This window comes from Vipera ursinii (assembly GCF_947247035.1).
Source record: "Vipera ursinii genome assembly, chromosome: 1".
Classification (NCBI taxonomy): Eukaryota; Metazoa; Chordata; class Lepidosauria; order Squamata; family Viperidae; genus Vipera; species Vipera ursinii.
In genome coordinates, this window is record NC_139512.1 from 140,281,866 (window position 1) to 140,304,274 (window position 22,409).

The 22,409-nt window shown below is 40.2% G+C and overlaps 1 protein-coding gene across 1 annotated transcript in view; it reads left to right on the top strand.

Moving 5' to 3' along the window:
• The window catches only part of KYNU (kynureninase), a gene marked incomplete at its 3' end in the record, with an annotated part of 113,562 nt that overhangs the window by 34,072 nt on the left and 57,081 nt on the right, over positions 1-22,409 (top strand). Inside the window, exon 3 of the mRNA XM_083348754.1 lies at positions 13,889-13,971. Within this exon, the coding sequence (XP_083204880.1) occupies positions 13,889-13,971 (83 nt within the window). The remainder of the gene's footprint in view (positions 1-13,888; positions 13,972-22,409) is intronic.

A 22,409-nucleotide genomic window follows, 5' to 3' on the forward strand; every position in this document is an offset into this window, starting at 1 on the left:
AGGGTACCCTTTGCCCTCAAAGAAAAAATTGAAAACGAACTTGATCGCCTCGTAGGACTAGGGGTGCTGGAGCCAACAGAAGGGGGAACCTGGGAGACCCCTATTGTCACCCCAATCAAACCTAATGGTGAAGTGAGAGTGTGCGCTGATTATAAGGCGACAGTCAACCTAGCCCTCAGCCCCCATGCTTACCCAGTGCCAGCGGTAAGGGACGTATTTGCTTCCATCCGCTCTGGCGCCCTTTTCGCCAAGCTTGATCTCACGCAGGCGTATTTGCAACTGCCTGTCACTGATGACACCGCGGAGGCCCAGACAATTGTCACCCACCGCGGTGCCTTTAAGGTAAAGAGGCTCCAATTTGGCATATCGGCGGCCCCGGGTATATTTCAGGGTATCATGGAGAAGACCCTGAAAGGAATACCCGGGGTCTGCCCCTATTTCGACGATGTTCTCATCGCCGGAGAAAACGAAGCGAACTTAGCTGACAGGCTGTCAGCTGTGCTGAGCCGGCTCAGAGAAGCCGGCCTCAAACTTAAGCGGGAAAAGTGCTCTATTGGAGTCACATCCACTGAATTCCTAGGGTACAAAATAGACAGCCAGGGCATCCACCCCACCTCTGAAAAACCTCCGGCTATCCAGACCGCACCCAGCCCTAGAAATAAGCAAGAGCTTCAATCCTTTCTAGGACTGTTAAACTTTTACCACGCCTTCATCCCCCATAAAGCCACTATTGCGGAGCCCCTGCACAGGCTCCTAGACAAGGGTACAACTTGGTCCTGGACCAAAGAACATGAGAATAGCTTCCAATCGTTAAAAAAGATTATCTGCCACAGTTCAACTATCACCCTTTTCAGAGAGGACACCCCAATATGCATTGCTTGCGATGCCTCGCCCTATGGAATCGGGGCTGTCTTAAGTCACCTATTCAAGGACGGTACACAAAGACCCATAGCCTTCTATTCACACACTCTGACCAAAGCTGAAAGAAACTATGCACAAATTGACAGGGAAGCCCTAGCGATAGTAGCAGGGGTCAAAAAATTTCACGATTACCTGTATGGAAGACCATTTACTATATTTACGGATCACAAACCCCTGCTAGGCATATTCACTTGGAATAAAACTACTCCACAAATTCTCTCACTGAGAATTTTAAGATGGTCAACATTCTTAGCAGCCTATTCCTATCAGCTAATACATAAACCAGGTAAGGAATTGGGACATGCTGACTGCCTCAGCAGACTGCCCATACAAACCAGGGACTCAGACCCAGCCCCAGCCAGCCAGATTTTAGCAATCTCCCAACTACCAGAATGCCCCCTGACTGCAAACATTATAGCTAATAATTCAGCCAAAGATAAGATACTCGCCAGAGTCCTCAAGTGGGCCACAACAGGGTGGCCAGCTCAAAACCCACAACCCCAATTCCAACCTTATTATAACAGAAAAAATGAGATCTCAACACATAGAGGATGCCTGCTGTGGGGAAATAGGGTCATCATACCAGAGAAAAACATAGACCAAACATTACACATTTTACATGAAGGACACCCTGGAATTGTAAAAATGAAGGCGATGGCTAGAAGTTATGTGTGGTGGCCAGGCATAGATAAACAAATAGAAAAGTATGTGGGTGGGTGTTATACCTGTCAAGAGACCAGAAATGAACCACCCCAAGCACCAGTCCATAAATGGGAGACTACAAGGAACCCTTGGTCACGTATACATATAGATTTTGCAGGACCTACCCAGGGCCAAAGTTTCTTAATTGTAGTGGACAGCTATTCAAAATGGCTGGAAGTCACACCCCTTAGAAAAACAACATCCGAAGCCACTATTCAAGCCTTACGAAAAATATTCGCGACACATGGCCTACCTGACACCATAGTTTCCGACAACGGACCTCAATTCACCTCTCGTGAATTTCAGATCTTCGCTATGAAGAATTGTATTAGGCTGGTCACGTCGGCGCCGTTCCACCCATCGTCGAACGGAATGGCTGAAATTATGGTACAATCCACAAAAGAAGCGTTGAAAAAATTCGTTAAAGGAAATTGGCAGAGGCGACTCAGCCAGTTCCTCTTATCACAACACACAACTCCATGCGCTACAACCGGCAAATCCCCAGCGGAATTAAGATGGGGGAGGAGGCTAATAACACGTCTCGACAGACTGCACCCTGACACATACCCAGAAGAAAAACAGCACCCCCACCCCGCCCGCACACTTAACCCAGGTCAATTGATTTGGGCACGATCATACACAGATAAAACCAAGTGGGTCCAAGGGACAGTAATAAAACAAACAGGGCCCATCTCATACCTTATAGCTACGCAGGCACAGGGCAACATCCGCCGCCATATTGACCAGCTCAGACCCAGACAACCACCATACAATTCTGAGCGACCAACCAGTGCCGACATACAACCCCCACCGGAAATGATACCTATCCCAAACCAGGAAGAGGAACACCAAAATGAAGAACCAGAACCAGACCACCCTCCACCCCTTCGCCGCTCAACCAGAAATCGAAAACCACCCACCTACCTAAAAGACTATCAGTGGGCAGGTTCAAACATCCAAGAGGGAAGAAATGCACCAGGGGAGGGGTAAGGGGTGTGTTATATATGTAAACAATCCTTTAATTAATGTGTATATATGTTAACAATACAAATAATACTGCATCATCAAAGTGTATAAACATAAAGCCAGCTGACAGGAAAACACGCGGGAACTTTGACAGCTGTCAAAGTTCCCCGCACAGCGCAGGCGCCACCACTGACAGCTCGCGGCTGTCAAACTCCGGACCATGAGGAAGCCTGAGCTGTCAAGCGTCCACCGCACAGCGCAGGCGCAACCTCTGACAGCTCGCCACGCGGAAGCTGGAGCTGTCAACAGAAGACAACGCGGATTGGTCCCTGCCTGACACGGCGCCAAAAGAAACACCTCTGATTGGTCCTCGCTACTAGCTGCCGGCTATAAAAGCCGGACAAGTTATTCTATGTTTGCCTTTGTTTTTAATAAACCTGTTGTTAACTAGCCTGTCGTCCCGAGTGGTCCTTCGGCTACTTCAGTATTGACCTGGGAGACCTCAGCCTACTGCCCATCAGTGTGTGCAAACCTGTTGTAACCCAGGAGGCCTGCATCTGCTACCTGGCCCCTTGGCCCAGAAAGCCTCGGAGACATGGGCAGGTGGGGGCAGTTTCAACATCTCTATTGTCGTAAGAATAGGTGGGCTGCTAATAATTTTCATCATGTAACTGTGGGAAGCTGCAATGGCCTTATCTTTGGACACAGAGTATAAGTCTCTTCGTTTGGCATCATTGTAATTTCGAGAGTATCTTTATGAATTTTTGTCTGAATCCATCAATTTAACTATAACCAAAGACAAGAGAAAAAAAATCCTCAGAAAACATTGTGTGTGTTTTCCCCCCACCCCATTGAAATAGTTGCCAGGTGTTATTATTGAGGTGACCTTGATGCCCTTTCCCTGTTTCTTGGCTTGCTATCACAGCATTCTGTGCTAACTTAGAAGAAAACTTAACAGCCATGAAACCATTTATTTGAGGCAGAAGTGGCACAGCTTATTTCTATCACAAGCCTCTAACTGCATGACATATTGTTAGCTTTGCCCAGCCAGGAAAAGAAACAACTGAATTAGCAAGCCAGAGGCAGGTAGGCAGAAATAATACTGATTCATGTTATGCTTGTCTGAGAACTGTAGTAGCGAAGGAAGTCTTACAACTAACTCCCTGCCTCACATTTTAATAGATTGTGACCAGCCAAGCATCAAAAATGCTTTTTGGTGGATTGTGTCCCTAGGATGCTGAATATTAGGATCGATTTAGGTTTTCTTAGCAGATTAAACTATAATTGGAACATATCTTCCAAAAAGTATATTGAGGGATCCTTGCTGCTCTCTGAGCTTGGTTGTTTTCTTGTAGACATTTTATTACCCAAACTACGGTAGGTGACATCATCAGTGCTGATGAGGAGTGGGGTTTGTTCTCAGTTTAAACTATCTATCTTAACCATCCCATCCTCTGCGATCCCCTTTTGCCTTCAGTCTTTCTCAGCATCAGGGTCTTTTTCCTATGAGTCCTCTCTTCACATTAGGTGGCCAAGGTATTTGAACTTCAGCTTCAACATCTGCCTTTCCCAAAAAATAGTCAGGTTTAATTCCCTTAGGATTGACTGATTCCATCTCCTGGCAGTCTAAGAGACTCTCAAGAGTTTTCTCCAGCACTACAATTCATCACAATTTACCAGCCATCATGCTGGCTCAGAAAATCCAGCTTTTTTTTTTTTTTTGCTAGATGTCTCTTATGGGAAACTAGACAATCCTTGAAGCCTTGGGTCATCTTTTTAGAGAGATTTCCCTACCAGATTCCTTAACACCTTCTAGTCTACTGCCTTCACTGGAAAAGTTTGGATGCCTCCAGAGATGGACCTTCCTTGAAAGCAGCCCATGTTGCACTGTCAAACATCAGCACAGGAAATGTTTTATGATATTTCTATTATGTCATAAAGTGGTTTATGATAATTTATTGTTATGCGTTATAAGATTTGCCAAATTTTAATTCTACAGGAATCACAGGTCCCAGCTTTTGGATGCATTCTGCAAGTTAGCCCATTTGATGTACCTTGGTTCAAAATGTTTTGCCTTACGGTGCATGTTTTGACCAGCTAAAGCTTACAGGAAAGAGAAGTTTAGGAAACCCATAATCCGCTGGGTCATTGTTTCAGAGATATTTCCTTATTTTAACAGAGAAAGAGACTGACCACTGGTGGGCAAAATAAAAACTTTGAGAATGGGAAAAACGTCTGACTTCCAGCTTCCCCATTGACTTTTCTTGTACGAAACTGGTAGGGTGCATTGGAAATGACGATCACATGACTGTGGCTGATTGCAGCAGAGCAGCAGCACTGAAGCAGCCACAACTTTGCCAAATTTAAATCCCACAGGAGACATGGATTGTGGGATTTGGGGTAAATTCTTCCAGTTAGCTCATTTGAGATAAATTGATTCAAAAATGGTTGCCCTATGCTACATTTGCCCAACTGAAGGTTACAAACGATCAAGCATATATGCATTGTAGTAATATGAATGACTTTATATTTATTCAGGACTATCTTTGTTTCCAAGGAGCTCTATTTCAGTTTCGGTTGTAAAGATACCTCTGAATAAATATGAATGATATGAAATACATCTGAGACTTATGAGAGCCAGTATTGAGCTATGGGTATGCTTCAGAAATAGTAATCACAAATGACCAATAATCCACATTTGGGGATCAGGAATCTTTGGTCCTCTAGATCAGGGGTGTCAAACTGCCAGCCCATGGGCCGGATGCATCATAGTGAAACCACATCCACCCCATAGCTGGCAATGGCAAAAAAGTCGTGATACATCATGTGACGTTGTGAGTTTGACACACCCTCTCTAGATGATGCTAAATATCTGGGAATTGTAGTTCAGTAGCAGCTGGAGGACCTGAACTTCTTTATTCTTTTTTCAAACAACTGTATTAATTCTATTTAATGTACCTTGGTGCATCTGATACTAATTTAATGGTTCACTCTTACAATTAAATCAAAATAATTATAGTAATAATTGTAGTAATTACATCAGAAAATTTTACATTATTTTCTGAAATTCAAAGAGTGGAATGTCAAAAACAAAATTACTGCCAGTTCTTATTAGACTTAGGAGCAAGTTGACATTCTGTGTGGAGATATAAATTCTCTTTTGCGGAAAACCATGCTTTTACCATCGAAACGTAAAATATATTGCGCTGTCAGCAAAAACCTTGGGCTATCTTGTGATTTCAATAAAAGTTTCCAAAATTATGCCTTAAATACCATACAGGTAGTTCTCAGTTTATCACCACAATGGAGCCCACAATTTCTGTTGCTAAGTGAGATAGTTATTAAGTGAATTTTGCCCCATTTTACAACCTTTCTTGCAACAGTTCTTAAGTGAATCACTGCAGTTGTTAAGTTAGTAATGGCTGTTAAGGGAATTTGGCTTTCCCATTGACTGCTTGTGAAAAGACTACAAAAGGTGAACACATGACCTTGGGACACTGCATCTGTCATAAATACAAACCAGTTGCCCAGCGTCCAAATTTTAATCACTTGACCATGGGGATGCTGCAATGGTCATAAGCGTGAAAATCGGTCATAAGTCACTTTTTCAGTGACATTGTAACTTTGAACGGTCATTAAGTAAACAGTTGTAAGTTAAGGACTACTTGTATTAGTATTCTCTCCCTCTCCCTCACAAACGCACACAAATGAAAACAATGTTGCATCATTTAAAATATATAAAGGTAATTAATACTTTCTTGTCGTGTTGTGTTACACACTTTGAATATTCATATTTTGTTCTTTCAAAAATACAAAATTCTGCTGACCTTGGTTCATACCATGTTGTCATGATAACTTGAATAAATAGTTTCAAAATGGTGAAGTACAATTTCAACTGGGTAGAAATGGATTTCACCTGCTAAATTCAAAGCATTTACAGAAAAGAGGAGAAAATATGAAGAATCGCCTTTAACTGCCACTTCGTTCTGTTGTTTTTAACTCATATCCTCTTAGAAAGTTTGAAGCATTTGATATTCAGAAACCCTTAAATTTCTTTTCAGCTATCTGCATCTACTTGAAATATAATTATACAAGCTAAGAAGAAAACAGAGTATTTAACATAAAAAGTTTTTCTGAAGATTTAATTCCCCTAGTTTTTTCAATTAATCTCAGTGTATTGTTATGCTGGATGTTGAAAAGGGCTGGGGAACATTTCCAGCTTATAGTTTCCTGCCATTTGGATGTTGAAAACACAGGGAAACCATGATTTCATACATCCACAAAACGTTTACAAGGCTTTTATTTACCCCAAATTTGCAGAATTCCTGAGAGAGATGCTTTCCTTGATCTTTTTGTGCCCTAGCCAAAATATCTGAAAATCCAGATCTATGTTTTCCCACCATACAATTTTTATGAACCCTGTGAATTTGTAGACGTTATTAGCAGGGATTTTAAATCTGGAAGAAAAATATAACAAAGCAATATGGAGAAAGGTCTCCTGCACTGGACTAAAAGGTCTGTCCTTACAGCCAGCTTATTTTATTCTTTTTAAAGTCTCCTCAGTAGTGTTTCTCAACCTTGGCAACTGTAGACTTCAATTCCCAGAATTTTCCAGCCAACCATGCTAGGACTTCAATTCTGGGAGTTGAAGCCTTAAAAGTTGCCAAGGTTAGGTAATACTGCTCTAGAGCAGGGCTTTTCAACCAGTGGTACGGGTACCACCTGTGGTACATTGACACCTGGCAGGTGGTACACGACCATCCTAGAAAAGTGGTAGTGGGGGAGGGGAATGACAGCACCACACAAGCCTGAGTGAGAGACGGCTGGAGTTGCAGGGCTGTCAGGACTCAGCGGAAGTGCCAGGATCAGTGCCAGGCTCCAGCTTCTGCTGAGCCCAGAAGAAGTGCCGATCAGCTGGGATGTTGCAGCATCTCCAGGGTCTTGTTATTTACATTCAAATGCTTGGCAACTGATTCATGTTTATGACGGTCACAGTCCTCCAGGTCATGTGAAGTGACCAAAACCTGCTGCAACCACCCAGCAGAGGGGGGAAATAAAAACCAAATACCCCTCCACCCCACCCCCGCTGCCAATCCTCAACAGAAATGCTCACAACAATGAAAACCTCGGAGATGAGGAAGAGCGCCGCCGGGTGGGCAGGCAGGTGTCTTGCTTGGCTGTGGCTTGGGGGCACATTTTTCATTGCCATTGTAACTTCGAACTGTTGTAAATCGAGGACTACCTGTACTTCATCACTTTTTTTCCTTTTTTGGGGGGTCATCAAGTTTTTGACACCTTGCTAGGCGACTGGTGGTACTCGGATGTTGCCATATCCTAAAAGTGGTACAATGGGAGAAAAGGTTGAAAAGCCCTGCTCTAGAGCACTGACTAAAATTCCACTGAACTCAGTCATATTGATTTTTGCAGGACCACTTTGTATTTGAATGTGGCCTCTGGAAAAAGTGCAACAAAGCCAGTGCTTTTACATATTCTGTATAAAAATAAGTTGATAACTCAGACTTTCTTTCCTTTGATTTTTTTTAGATTGGTTTCTATTTCAGTGATGTTATAATTTTACACACAGTTTGTAAAAGTGCTTTAAAATGACCTCCATCCTCTCCACCGCACCCTCCACCCCCGCTTCTATGTAGGCTGATCATCTAGAAAATGAATCTGGCACTGCTAAGAATAGGTTCAATTTTCAGAGAGTTATCTTTCTTTTTTTTTAAGAGTTTGAAATTTGGGGACTAGTGTTTGGAGAGAGCACTGAAATTACGGAAGAGAGATTTTGTTGGGAAGGCAACATAATATCAGGAAAGTTTAATGGTGGATGCAGGGGAAAATTTTCTGCAGCAAAAGGGAGAACTAAAATTAGTTTAAAGAGCAATCACATCAATATTAAGTGTTAACTGCTGTTGGAGAATGTTGCCTTTTCTATAACATTTTATTTCTGCACTTAAAGTCTGGCTCAATTTAACTCCCTGCTCACGTCACCAACTCTTCTCGGCAAGCAAATTGAGAAAATCAGCCCAAATGCTCTTTTAACTATATAAAAAAAAATTCCCTGTCTTCTTTCAGAGGAGCATTTTTCCGTGGTTTTCTTTTCTCTTTTTTCTTTTCTTGACTACCCTGACTGGATTGGCCTGTGGGTTCTTAAAAGATCTGACAGAAATTCATTGTAAGACACTGCTTCATATTTTTCCCTTATATTAAAAAGCATTAAAGTGAAAAGCTGGAGTACTTCACGAATAACAAGTGCGTGAATTACATTCCGCTCCACTGTGAATTCCTCCCCATGGATATGCTTAGATGCAGCCAAATAATTCATTGGATATAGCAGCACGTATGATTAGTAAGGTCAGAGGTGGGGTAAATTGTATGAGGCAATCAGGCAGAACTACAAAAACAATGGTTTATTAAGAGAAAAAGGACAGTATTCTGTGGGTAAGTTTTCTTTCTAGAAAAATTAAATTTATGGATTTATCTTACATTGGCCTTGCAAGTCTGGGCTTGCCTTCTGGTAACTTCTCTAACTTTCAAGACCCTGGGAAGGTAATAAGGAAAGGGGATGTTTTGTTTGTCCTCAAGACTGCCACATTTTCCTGTGCAAAAACTGGGCCATTCAGATTGCAAAGTGAGAACATTTTTCTTCTATACTCAATATATCAACTGTAGATATATAAATTTTCAGGTAATAATTTGGGCTTCATTTGTGTGTGCATGGATCCATATCTAACTCTACTTTGTAAATTTGAAATTAAAGAACTGAAGGATTTTGGTGGCATTCTTTTTTTTCCTCAGCCAGGTTAGCAGATGATTTTCCTCTCTGACAAATAAAACACCTGATCGTCTACCTTCAGCATCACCAAGAACTTTACATGTTGGGTAAACACATCCTTAAGGTATCTTCTCCCCTTCAGTCTCAGCACCTCCAACCTTCAGCAGTACAAACATTTTCTAATCTAATTCACCTTTACCAACCAGTACTGTTCTTATTAAAACCATAGATCTTTACTTATCTGCTACAGTTTAGTTCAGGGGTGTCAAACTCGCAAAGTCACGTGACATGTCGCGACATATCATGACTTTTTGGCCATTGCCGGCATGGGGTGGGCATGGTTTTGCTATGATGCATCCAACCTGTGGGCTGGCAGTTTCACACCCCTGGTTTAGTTGTTAATTATTGCTTCTATTCCAAATTTCCTTCCGTCTATTTCCAAGAATCTTTTCTAATGATTTTTGTCCCTTGGCTCTATCTTCAAAACCCCATCTACTGCCCCTCCTTTCTCTAAGTTGTTTATCTTACCAAATCTATTTTGTGTTCATTTTTCCTACCAGCAAAAGCTAACACAAACTAGCATCAAGTTTTAGTTTGAGTCTCTTCATTGAGGACTACATGCTCATCCATGATAAGCCATCAAGAGCCGTGAAAATTGCAGTTGTGTTACGACTATCTTAATAAAAATATTAAAATCAGGCAGTAACTGCTATCTATCTTCCTTCCTTCCTTCCTTCCTTCCTTCCTTCCTTCCTTCCTTCCTTCCTTCCTTCCTTCCTTCCTTCCTTCCTTCCTTCTATACCAACTTTGGGGATGGCACTGAAAGCTTAATTCTGGTCATTTTCTAGAGAAAATGCTACCTTAAACATTGATCAACCTTGTTAACAATGTTTTGGAATGAATCTATGCCCAGAACTTTGTAAAGGAGAAATAGGGGCTACTAACAGATGGTTAGGATATATTTGTTTCAACTACTTGTCCACATTTGGGGAATAATTCTGATGCAATATTTCCCCAGACACAAATTTGTGAAATTATTTAGAGCTGTGCTTATTTTTGTTAAATGTGTGAGAGAACTGGGTACTTGCATATTTCTTTTTCTGGAAAATATTTTGCATGTTCAAGAAAACAAAACAACCCAGAAAGGAAAACTCCAGGACTTTTCTTTCCCCCAATAGACTATTTTCTTCCTGAAACAATCATTTGGCCATGTGTAGATTTACGGAAAAGCTTAATATGACAATATGTTAGGGAAAAGATAATTTCTAACATCATTTTTGCATTTAGACATTCAGTTACGAATACATAGAGCTAAATGTATGCATTCACATCCTATACCTAGCGTCTTTGAGTTAATGGCTCTTTGCAATTTTTTTTTGTTTATTGCAGAGATTTGAAAGGCAGTTGTAAGGGTTTCTGTGCTAGCAGAAACCAGGACTCATTGACTTATCTTTTGAGCTCTTTATAGTAAAGTTTGAAAAAATATTTGTAGCAAACTATGCAGGTAGAGCGATTGGGCAGCATGTACGTATCCCCATGTTTCCCAAATCTGTTTACTCTTTTGCATATCCAGGCAAATGCTTATTCAGCTTTCAGTCTCCTGGTACATTAGCATTTTATTTTAAAGTTTTTCCTGCTTATTTGCTGTAAGAGAACAGCATTTTCCCATTGTGGCCATTTATTTAGAATTCAGTTATTTTCATCTCCCCCCAAACACGCACAATTTCTACCCTTTTGTTTTCTCCCAACTGCCCCAACAATTTTCATGCTAGTTTTTCTTGATGGTGCTTTTATACTTATCCATTTGACCAGATACATTTTTGACACCAAGGGTATTTCATAGTGTTCTGAAAGAAACTCTTCTGACTATTGATAATACTAATAGCTGTTTAATTCTATGCAGAGTTACACATGGGTGAACTTATTGATCTCCGTGGATTTAGACATCTTAACAGAGGGATTTGGCTTGTTTTCTGAAGTATAGGTTGATTTAATTACGATGTTCTTCATCTGAAATAGCTGCAGCTAATTCTATTGCAGAACATAGCTCAACATCGCATATTGTACTTTGTGATTTGGCTGTCAATCTCCTCCACTGATACTTCACAGAAAGTATGTCATCTATGCATGTTTCTGGCACTGAGACCATTAGTTTTATCAAGGAAAAAAAATCAATGTAAAAGTTGCGGGAATGGGGCTGTCCGAGATTTCTAACTTTTAGTACTTTCTATTTTAAAGCCTGAATTCTTTAGGGCTCAAACGGACCTTAATAAAAGATTATTTTATTCATCTTTTTGTGTGCTTGTTCTTCCATCATTCTTGCTGCCCTAAGGGAGGGGAAAAAATCCCAATTCCTTTGCATTTATAAATAATGGCTGGATTTTGCCGATAGAGATTGAGGCATTGCAATGCTTTGTACAAAATTAGTATCCTGAATTCAAGGCCTGATGCCTGGCCTCCACAGATCTTCAAAAGAACAAACATTTCAAATACTATATATATAATAGTGGAAGGCAATGATTATTTTTAATTAAATTAAGTATAATGGAAATAAGATCATGCTCAGTTTTGTCATGATGCACCACACTATTTTTTTTAACTCAGCTCACTTTTTGAAGATCAAATACTATTCTCAGACCAAAAAAAGGAGTTCATGAATCTAGATTACATTTGCAGCAGCAACAATAAAATGTTCAGTAAATTGACTTCTGCATTTTTTACCAATAAAACTGGTCCTGTTTGTGCTGTAAGTCTTCATTGTATACATTTAAATGTATATACCCAGGTTCCAATGTCCGACATGCTAAGTATTATGAATTCCACATTTACTGAAACATTTACTATCTCTGATTCTGAGTATTTGTACAGGAGACAAGAGCTATTCAAAGATTTTGTTTCCTCACTAAGAAGCTTTTGACTATCCTGAATCAAAATGGTCAAAGTATGATTTCTGGAATTCTTTCCAGTTGCCTTATTAGCAGTGGTCCTAAGAGACATCTGTATTTTCCTCTATTTCGTGAGGTTGTGTTGCATCTGTACTCATATACATTAATCTTATCTGTGTGTGTTTATATGTATATTGGTGTGTGTTGTGTAAGCACTTACATGTTGCTTCTGCATGTGTGAGAAAGTGTAATCAGATGGGTGAATATGTTATCGTACATGTGTGTTTCTGCTCTCATATTATGTTTGTGTGTGTATGGGACAACCAGCACATGTGCTTCTTTGTCACATGATGAAGAGGGAGGGGAGATTTAGAATGGAGCAGTTGGCAGCATTCTGAGTGGTGGTCCAAGAGCTTTCCCATTGGCTCATTTTTAAATTCGGTGTTTGTTTTGCTTGCTTCTCCTAGCAAATTTGATCTTTTTGGGGGGAGAGCTATCCTGCTGATAGACAGAGGCCCAAACCCCTTTAGATGTTTGCCCATGGGCTGGAGAGAACAAATGATGCTAATTTTATTATACCTTGCAGGAACACCGTGTGACCAGGTAACATGGACGGCTGATAATTTTGCAGACAAAACTTTGGGTTACTCACTTTCATTCATGGCCTTATGTGAGACTGAGACAAGAGAGAGAGAGAGAGAGAGAGAGAGATAAAAATACCTGGAAATAAAAAGGCACCTTCCCTTCTGTCCCTTTGCTTTTTCTGCGACTTAATGGCTGTATTTTCTCTTGCATCTTCATTACCGTGGTTACTTGGACTCGGCTCGTAATACTGAAAATTGACATTAAACAATCTACCTACAATGCAGCACAAAACACTATTGATACATTATCCATCACTGTTGCATTTCAAACACCAGCAGTAAGAGTAGTAGTAATAGTTTTATTTATTTATTTAATTTATATGTCACCCATCTCACCAGAAACAACTCTAGATGTTTCATAACCAAGGTGAACAAAGATGGCAAGATGCAGAGCAAAATACATATGGACAGACATAGGGTCTTATCTCATTTCATTATCCACCTCCAGTATAAAATGCCTCCATCAGGGCCTGAGGCCAATTGACAGAGCCAGGTCTTCACACACTTATGGAAAGTCAAGAGGGTGGGTATGGATTGCACCTCAAGGGCATGATGTCCCATAGGGCAGGTGTCCCCACCCCCCGGTCTGTGGACCGGTACCAGGCCAGCAACCGGTCTGCACAAACAAGCAAAGCCCCATCCCTGGGATGCAGGTAGCCCACAAAACCACATATTCTCCGATCAGCGGAAAAACCTTTCTTCACGGAACCGGTCCCTGGTGCCCAAAAGGTTGGGGACCTCTGCCATAGGGCATGCTGTAGCAGAGAAGGATCTTCTTCTGGACCCCACCATCTGGAATTTCTTGACCAACGGGGTCCACTGCATGGCCCTTCTGGTGGCACAGGTGGGACGAGGCAATTCTATTGGGGTGAGACAGTTCCTCAGGTAATCTGGAGGGTTACCTTTCCATGTGTACAATGTGTATTATATTCTCCTTGCTAACACCATACTTAAATACTGTGTGTATATTCCCATCTTTTTTTTTCTTTCAGAGGTGTCCATGGTCATTTCAATGGTAAGCGTCCTTGGGCCTTGGGAGATGAGTGCATTGTTGAGCTTATGGCTGAGATTGTGGGTAAGAAAAGATTACTTTAAATGCTTTTTCTCCAACTTTATACTTTTCTTTGTAGATGTTTCTGGCCTTTTTTTCTGCTCTGATTGCTTCTCACTAAGCATGTGAAGTTAACACTGTATTTTAAAATGGTGAAGTGCAAAGATTTAATGCAGACAACACTATATGAGCAAATGTATGTCCATACACTAATTGGAGTCTGGGTTCGGGGTTCGCCATGAACAACTTGTTCTAAAGGAAACTTGGCATCCCTACAAATGTATATGCATGTCACAGTGAATCAATTATCATTCCTTTTGTTTACAAAGCAACGGTTGTCTGTTACATGATAATGTCTTTAATTGCTTCAAGAGAACCAAATGCTCACACGGAATTAATGTGGCAGAATATGGTCTATAAAATGATTTGGAGATGGTTTGCAGGCAAAGAAAGGACCTGGGCGGTGTAAACTGTTACCTGCAGAAGTCAGTATTTCTCTAGGAGATGCACAATCAGTTCCTAAAACTAGTCACAAAAACAATGGATATCCTTTCCAGGTGAAGGATTGGCACTGAACAGTTCTGGCATAAATTATTGTACTGTGAGTGACATGAAAATGTATTGTCCCTAGAAATGTACATTGTTATGAATGCAAATAATAATTATGCCAATTATAAAGTCTATTGTTTTGTCAATTAAATTTTGTATCAGCATGTTTTGTATTTTGTATCAGCATGTCTTTCATATCTAAGTTTAAGGAAATAGTCTACTTTCAAGAGATGCTGGACTATTTCTAAAATCAGCCTTGCTCTATATTAGCCAAATATGTCTTTTTTTTTTAAATTGAGCTAAGCATTGAAATTCCAAAACTCATTTTCCTTATTTAGTTTATCTTGGAAAGACCTGATTAAACGATGTATAAACTGAAGGGCACATTTTTTCCAAAATAAGAGCTGAATGGTTTTTTTTTTCTATTCCTTTCCATAAATATGCTTTTATACACATTATAAGATGAACATACCTGAACAAATAGAAAAAGAATGTGGTTCCATTTGGTTTCAAGACTGCCGAGTTAAACTGTAAGCAGTACCATCATTGTTGGTTTGGGTATAATTTACATGTTTGCTGTAAAATAGTGACACAGAGAATTGTTCAAGAGTGTTGGGAAAAAATGCCTATAACAAAAAAAAGAGCACCACATTCTTTTCCTTATTTTAGGAGGTTTTTTCCCCCCTCTTGGTAGTCATTTGAAGTGACTGGCTGTCAGATATAGCAATAATTTAAAGGCTTAAAAACAACAGAAGAAAAGAAAATATGTAATTCCAAATGCATCATGGAAACATCCTTGATTAATTTTGGTTGCCTACCATATTTTTTCAGTCTGTATTTTAATATTTTATTTTTTAATATTTAATATTTTTGCATAATAGTCTTCCTAATAAGCCTTCTATTGTCTACTTATTATTTATCAATAGTTTCATATATATTACAATTGCTGTAGAATTCATTCCTAAAGAGCAAAAAATATAGGTGATGGATGGATACATTTATTTTGCATATTCACATATTACTGTAATTTACATTGGACTTTTGGCTTGTTACACAGAACAACACAAAAAATATAGCAACAAAAATAAAATATTAAAACAAAAGTAAATGAATAATGAAAAAGGTACAGATATCAGGCACTTTTCAATCCTTGAATGTCCTCTGGAACAAAGTTGTTTAGTAATTTCTGCAAAACCATTTATCAGCATGCCAATTAGACCCCCCCCCCCAAAAAAAAGAGGCTCTTCCAAAGTATATGGGCTGCAACTGAAAAACTTTGCTTGTAAGTCCCTGCTCCACTGAACTCGGGTAATTAGGGAACTGCCAGAAAATGTTGGTACGTATTTTTCCGTGTATTAAGACGCACCCTTGCATAAGACGCTCTGGCATGCAAGTTCCAAGCTTACTGGCGGTTAGATGCCTCCTGGCCAGCCCCACCCCCCACCCATCTAACCAGCATCTGACACGATGAGCATGCATAGTCAGTTCACAGCAGCAGCCTGCCTTCCGACCCTGTAAACAAACCGGAGTGAGCACCTGCATGACAGCAAGGCAAGGGAAGCGAAGGCAGGTTTTAAACTCCCCGCTGTTTCTCCGTGCCAATCAACTGTTTGGCGGAGCCCTGAACAGCTGAGCTGGCAAATCTGGAAATTTGGTCAGCCGCTATTATCGAGCAGGACAGTCTCGCAGCTGCGTTCCATGTGGTCACTGGCTAGCATACAGGTACGAGGGAGGGAAAGGTCTGTTGCTGTCATCCATCCACTGGCTCCAGACACCGCCATCCTATGACCTTGCCCCCTCCCGTTAGTGGCAAGCCCACAGGGGCTTTACACCTGCACCAGGTGGCATGGCAGCGGCATGTAAAGAACCCACACAGGCATGCCCTGGGCTGCGGAGGTTACCATTATTTTTTCGTGTATAAGACGTTGCACCTGTATAAGACACCCCTGATTTTTGAACAGGGTGTTTGCAGGAAAAAATAGCGTCTTATACACGTAAAAATACGGTAAATATTACCTACCAGGTGAGTCAGATTTGTCATTTTCAGATATAGAAGGCAGTCTTATAACTACCTAGGTACCAAGCCATATTAAAACTAGCATTTTTAATTCCACCCAAAAATTTATTAGCATCGACTCAAATAACACAGAACAGGTATTACATATTTTTGGCAGCCCTCATTCTCTATCACACGAACTATTAAATTTGGCAGCTTCTGATTTTTCTTGAAGGAAGGTCCCAGGTAGAGTGCACTGAAGTGATCCAAATATATAATGATCACCAGACAAGCAATGTTGCTGGACCCTCTTCAAGTCCACCAGACAGATTTGGGCAAATATGCCCTTGGCCCTTTACCTGCCTATCTAGGAATAACTGGACTCTGCCTTCATATAGAATTCTACTCCATACATAGTTATCACTAGAGCTGGCAGATAATCCTGCACAAACAATAACTTGGCCTTATTGTAATTCAGCTTCAGCCTATTTTGTCTCAGAGACATCAACCGTCTTCAAGCACTGAGTCAGGACCTTCACAGCATCTCTCACTCAGCCTATGTAGAGATTTGAAAGATGATATCTCACTCTGAACCAATGAGTAACCTCTCGGTAATTTCATACCGATGTGAAAAAGTCAAGGAGACAGACATGAGTGCACAGCCAACCTGATTTCTCTTCCCCTAGATGGAACTGCCCATTTAGGAAAAAGTGAAGCCACTGAAGTCCGGTGTCCCAATCCCCATTGGTTGCAGGAAGTGCAAGAGGATTCCATGATCAATGGAATCAAATATTAATGAGGTGACTGTTGGGATTAGGAGGGATGTATTCCTCCATTCAAGCCCCAATGAAAATAATCATCCTGAGCAGCCAGTAACATATACATCCCATACTCATTCTAAGTCCTCACTGAAAGTGGTCTACACATAATTCACCTTGATGGCAATCTAAATGGGCTCCACCATCTTCTCAACATTTCCTAAAATAACAATGGCTGAGCCAGCCAAGGCTTCTTGAGGACAGGCAGTACCACTGTCTCCTTGAAACTGGGATGCCCATCACATTTCTCCTAGGATCTCCAAGAAACCAGAAGAGTTATGGATCAAGATAACATAGTTTTATTCTATAGTGTACCCTTTCCACTCCATTGGAGTCCGTAGCCTAAAAAAGAAGACATTATTTCAAGGATTTTATCAGATTCTGTCATTGTAACATGATGAAAGCAATTATATTGGTCCAGCAGAAGGTCTTTCTGCCCATCCTTCCATAATGGGGGACGGGAAACTTTAAACAAAGTGTTTGGATGACAGTCTGCCTGTGCGCTAAGATCAGATAAGTACAAGCATCTTAATATACATGAGATATATTTTCATATATAGGTATTCCTCGACTTACAACAGTTGGTTTAGTGTCCAGTCAAAGTTAACAATGGCTCTAAAGAAGTCACTTACACATTTTTCACACTTATGATCATTGCAGCCTCCTTATGGCCCACTTGATCAAAATTCAAATGCTTAGCAGATGCTTCATATTTATGACCGTTGTAGTGTCCCAGGGGGGAGGGGGTCATGTGAACACCTTTTGCGACCTTCTAACAAGCAAAGTCAATGGAGAAACCAGATTCACTTAACAACAATGTTACTAATTTAACGACTGCAATGATTCACTTAAGAACTGTGGCAAGAAAGGTCATAGAATTAGTGCCTGCAATTAGTGCAGGTTCGCATCCCACCAGGCTCAAGGTTGACTCAGCCTTCCATCCTTCCGAGGTAGGTAAAATGAGGACCCAGATTGTTGGGGGCAATTAAGCTGACTTTGTAATAATGCAGCTTGGGGGGGGGGGCGAAAGCCCTAATAAGGCATATACATAGAATGAAGGCTATTGCTAAGCACATTGGTTTGTGCTTAAATTGTAAGCCGCCCTGAGTCTTCGGAGAAGGGCGGGATATAAATGGGATTAAAATAAAATAAAAAAATAAATAAAATGGGCCAAAACCCACTTAAAAATGTCTCCCTTGGCAACATAAATTTTGGGCTCAATTGTGGTCGTACGTTGAGGACTACCTATATATGATATGATAAGGTCTGACCATGAGTTTGTACTCTGTGCTTAGTCAGATTTACTTTTTGTCTTTCTATACTCGCACTCCTGGCCGTGCTACTACTATTTTGTCACCTGGAGAGATCCTATGTTAACCAAGGATCTACCTGGTCAGCAAAGAGAGGTTTCCTTTGCATGCTTGTTGGTTTCTGACCTATGAATCATGCCTTAGGATTGGGCATTTAAGACAGGAGGAAAGGTTCTGTGCACTTTGCAGACATGTTAGTTTTTATTTTGGAAGGTTTAGTTTGGCCAAATTATATAACTTAATCCCAGAAGAGATCAGGCAGGTTTCTATCTTTATTTTTACCTTATCGTTATTTTGTCTTGGTTTGGCTGGGCTTTATGTTTTATGTCATTTTGTTCCTGTGGATGTTTTAATATTCCTATAGCATATCATGAAAGCCACTGACAGTCACTTAGATTGTGATGGGCTAGAAATCGAATAAATGAGTGAAGCTTAAATAAATGATGTGGTCACAGGAAGGCAGTCCTTACATCCAGTCCTACCTCCTCTTCCTCCTCTTCCTCACTCAACTCATCATCCCACCCCTCTTACACAATAATTGATACCCATGAGAATCTCCAGTCATTGTAGTACTGTCTCTTATCTCACATCTTATTTAACTTAGGTTGTCCTACGTTTATGGCTGCTGTATTATGCAAAGTTGAGTGTCCCAACCTTTCTTGAGCTGCTGGTTTCACCTTAGAGAATCAGATCTGCTCCATCTCTCTGGAGTTATGTTCCTTACACAGTTCACTCCTGCAGAGCAACCCATCCTGGTCTCATTAAGCTCTTCAGAAAGGTTTTGTTGCCACTGTCCATTTTGCAAATAAGGACAAATGGGGGTCCACAAAACAGCAGTGCTGCCTGAGAGGAAATCAAAGCAAGGAGAGCATAGCAACAAACAAAGCAATTACTGGCTGTGAATGTAACAGGAGAAAATGTAATGTAAAATCTGCCAGACAACCAATAAATCTGTTTTTTTTTACACATTGCTTGTTCCTTTGGTCAGAAAGAAAAAGAAATCTGTTTTTTTTTCTTTATCTGAGTTTTGCAATGAAATGTAATGTCACCTCTCAAGCAAAAGGAGTTAAAAAAAAAAGCTTCCTCATGCAGTACTAGGTACAGCTTTCATATATTTTTCCAGTGCACACTTCTTTGAATATAAGTGGACTTTTATAATTTGGAGTGGCATGCTTATTATTGTTGTAATAGTTTATTATTTCATTGTTTGTGACACAATCAGCCAAATGTTCAGACTGAATTTGGCATTTCTGTCTGCCTACCTATCAAGTCCTTCCGAGGGACCTAAGATAGGTAGATGGTGTTTGATGGTGTTAAATTTAAGCAGGATGTAAGCTATTCCAAGTAAAGTTGCTTTTTACAATTGACAGATTGTACAATTAATATTTATATGTAAGGTTGTGGTTATATATATATGTATGTTAGAGAATGTCTGTATGTTTGTTTTGAGAACAGGCAATAGAATTTCATTTTGTCTTGTCTTGCCTTGCCTTGCCTTGCCTTGCCTTGCCTTAATCCAAAGGTGTCAAACTCAATTTCATTGAGGGCCGCATCAGTATTGCGGTTGCCCTCAGGGGGCCGGGTGGGCGTGGCCAGAGTGCGTATGGCCTACTGGGTGGGCGAGGCCAGCTCTACATCGTTCGCATCAAGGGTGCCTATGGGGGCCTGGGCAGGAGTGGGACAGATCTGAGGGTCTCTGGCAGGAGGGGGGTCTCTGGGCCAGGGCCAAGGCAGTGGGGGCCGTTCCCTCACTGTTTCCAGGATGGCTTCGCGGGCCGCATGAAACCACTTCGCGGGCCGGATCTGGCCCCCGGGCCTTGTGTTTGACATGTCTGCCTTAATTTAAATTCCAAAGGGTAATTTGGCATTCAACTTCCAAGCTTATTGTGGCAAATTTCACTTTACTGATTTTTCGGCAGATTAATAAACACTCTCACAGTTTCCCCCACTTTCACAATCAGAACAAATTACCTTTCCAAGAATTCCAAATTGTTATGTCATTATACCAACCATCTCAACTGGATAATTACCAGATATTTTGCCTTTAGACAAAAATAAAAAAAAGAAAGCAAGTACAGGACAAAACCTGATGAAAATATTCTCTGCTCACTGTGGTTTTTTCAGTAAATGTTCATTTTCCTTTTAAAAAAGATGCAATATATTACCTGAAAGGAAGGTATTTGGTTTATTTAATGCACTTGTCGTATAAAAATAAACTAATTTAAATAGTTTTGTGGTTGATGTTTAACATTTTACAGAGGAGAAGGAGGAGGAGAAGAAGGAACGGCTGGGCCTGGTTCTGCAAAACAGAAAGTGAATATTGTCTCTCATAGGATTTATTCAGGGATAGAATAAAGACTGGAAATAGCATTTCTTTTTGCAATTTAAAGGTTTATGCCTTTATAATACCTGGCGTTTTAAATGAGCACACATTTTCTTTTAAATGAAGGCTGCAATTGTAAATGCATTGTGAAATACAAAATCAAGGTCATTGAAGGCCTGGACTCTCCTCAGTCCATTTTCCACCTCTAGTTAATATGCTGAGCAGTGTAAGTAGGAAAAAAAACATTTTGTAGATCTCCCCCCCTCCCTTTTCCTTCTGCATTTTATTAATGTACTATAACCTTGCCAGTATTATTTTTTGATGGGATGAAATTATCCTATTTCTTATTTCCTATACTTGTGTTGGGTGAATATAATGAATACTTTCCAAAGTTACAGTAAATGTAATGACCAAAGTCTGGTGTATATCTGTGTGTCTGCGTTTTCCTCTGGGTATTTAGGCTGTCCGTGAATTTTTTGTGGTGGATGAATAATGAGACCAAGGGAACAAACTTTATTTTGTCTACTGGACACTTGTTATTGAATATTGTAATAGCTTAATTGGATCATAGAAACATTACTTCCAAAATGTGGTGCATGCTGTGAAACATCACCATTTTCCTAGGGCATACATAAACTGTTTTGTTGTCACGGAAATCTGATAAAAAAGGTTTTAATAAATATATCATTGTAAAGAAGCCCAGATGAAAAATGTGATGCCATATTCAATGTAGGATATTGGCAGACTTCTAAAGGTGAACTTCAGATTAACCATTTATTTCTCAGCTCTGTGCTTTATTCTGTAAATGACAGAAAGTGTTTGTATTTATTTTTCCAACACACTTTGAAAGAAAATCATTCAGGCTATAAATGGACCAGGTCTTTTTTTTACTAATTTATTTATACTGGGTTAATAAAGTTGTAGCAAAATATTTTAAGATTTTCAACTTTCATTTTTAGAATATGCTAACAAAAGGAAGATGACAGTTCTTATCAAACTGACAGAGGGTATTATTGCTGCTAGGTCTTTTTTGTGGATCTTATGGAGTGTTGTACCACTCAGCGTACATCACTACTAATTTTATGAAAAGCCCTGAAGATCTATTTATTTACTTATGATTTCCTTGGACCAAGTTTCTTCACATTTAGAACCCAGTTTAATTCTATTAATTTGAAGGTGCTTGAGGAAGATTGTGTAATCATTTTAACTTAGGTTTTTAAAATGTTTTGCTACACTTTTCTGTACATCATTTTTTTTAATTTTGTAAGCCACCTGGAGAGAAATTGTGATGAGGATAAAGCAGATATCTTGAACCTAGTTCTGTACATGCATTGAATTGGAATACGCCCTTCTAGAATACAAATGTTGAGGGACAGTGTGTTAGGAGAACAATAAACACATTGCCAGAGCATGTTGCTTTCTAGCCTTAGCTAGCCTTTCTAGCATTATTTACCAACAGAAGTTCA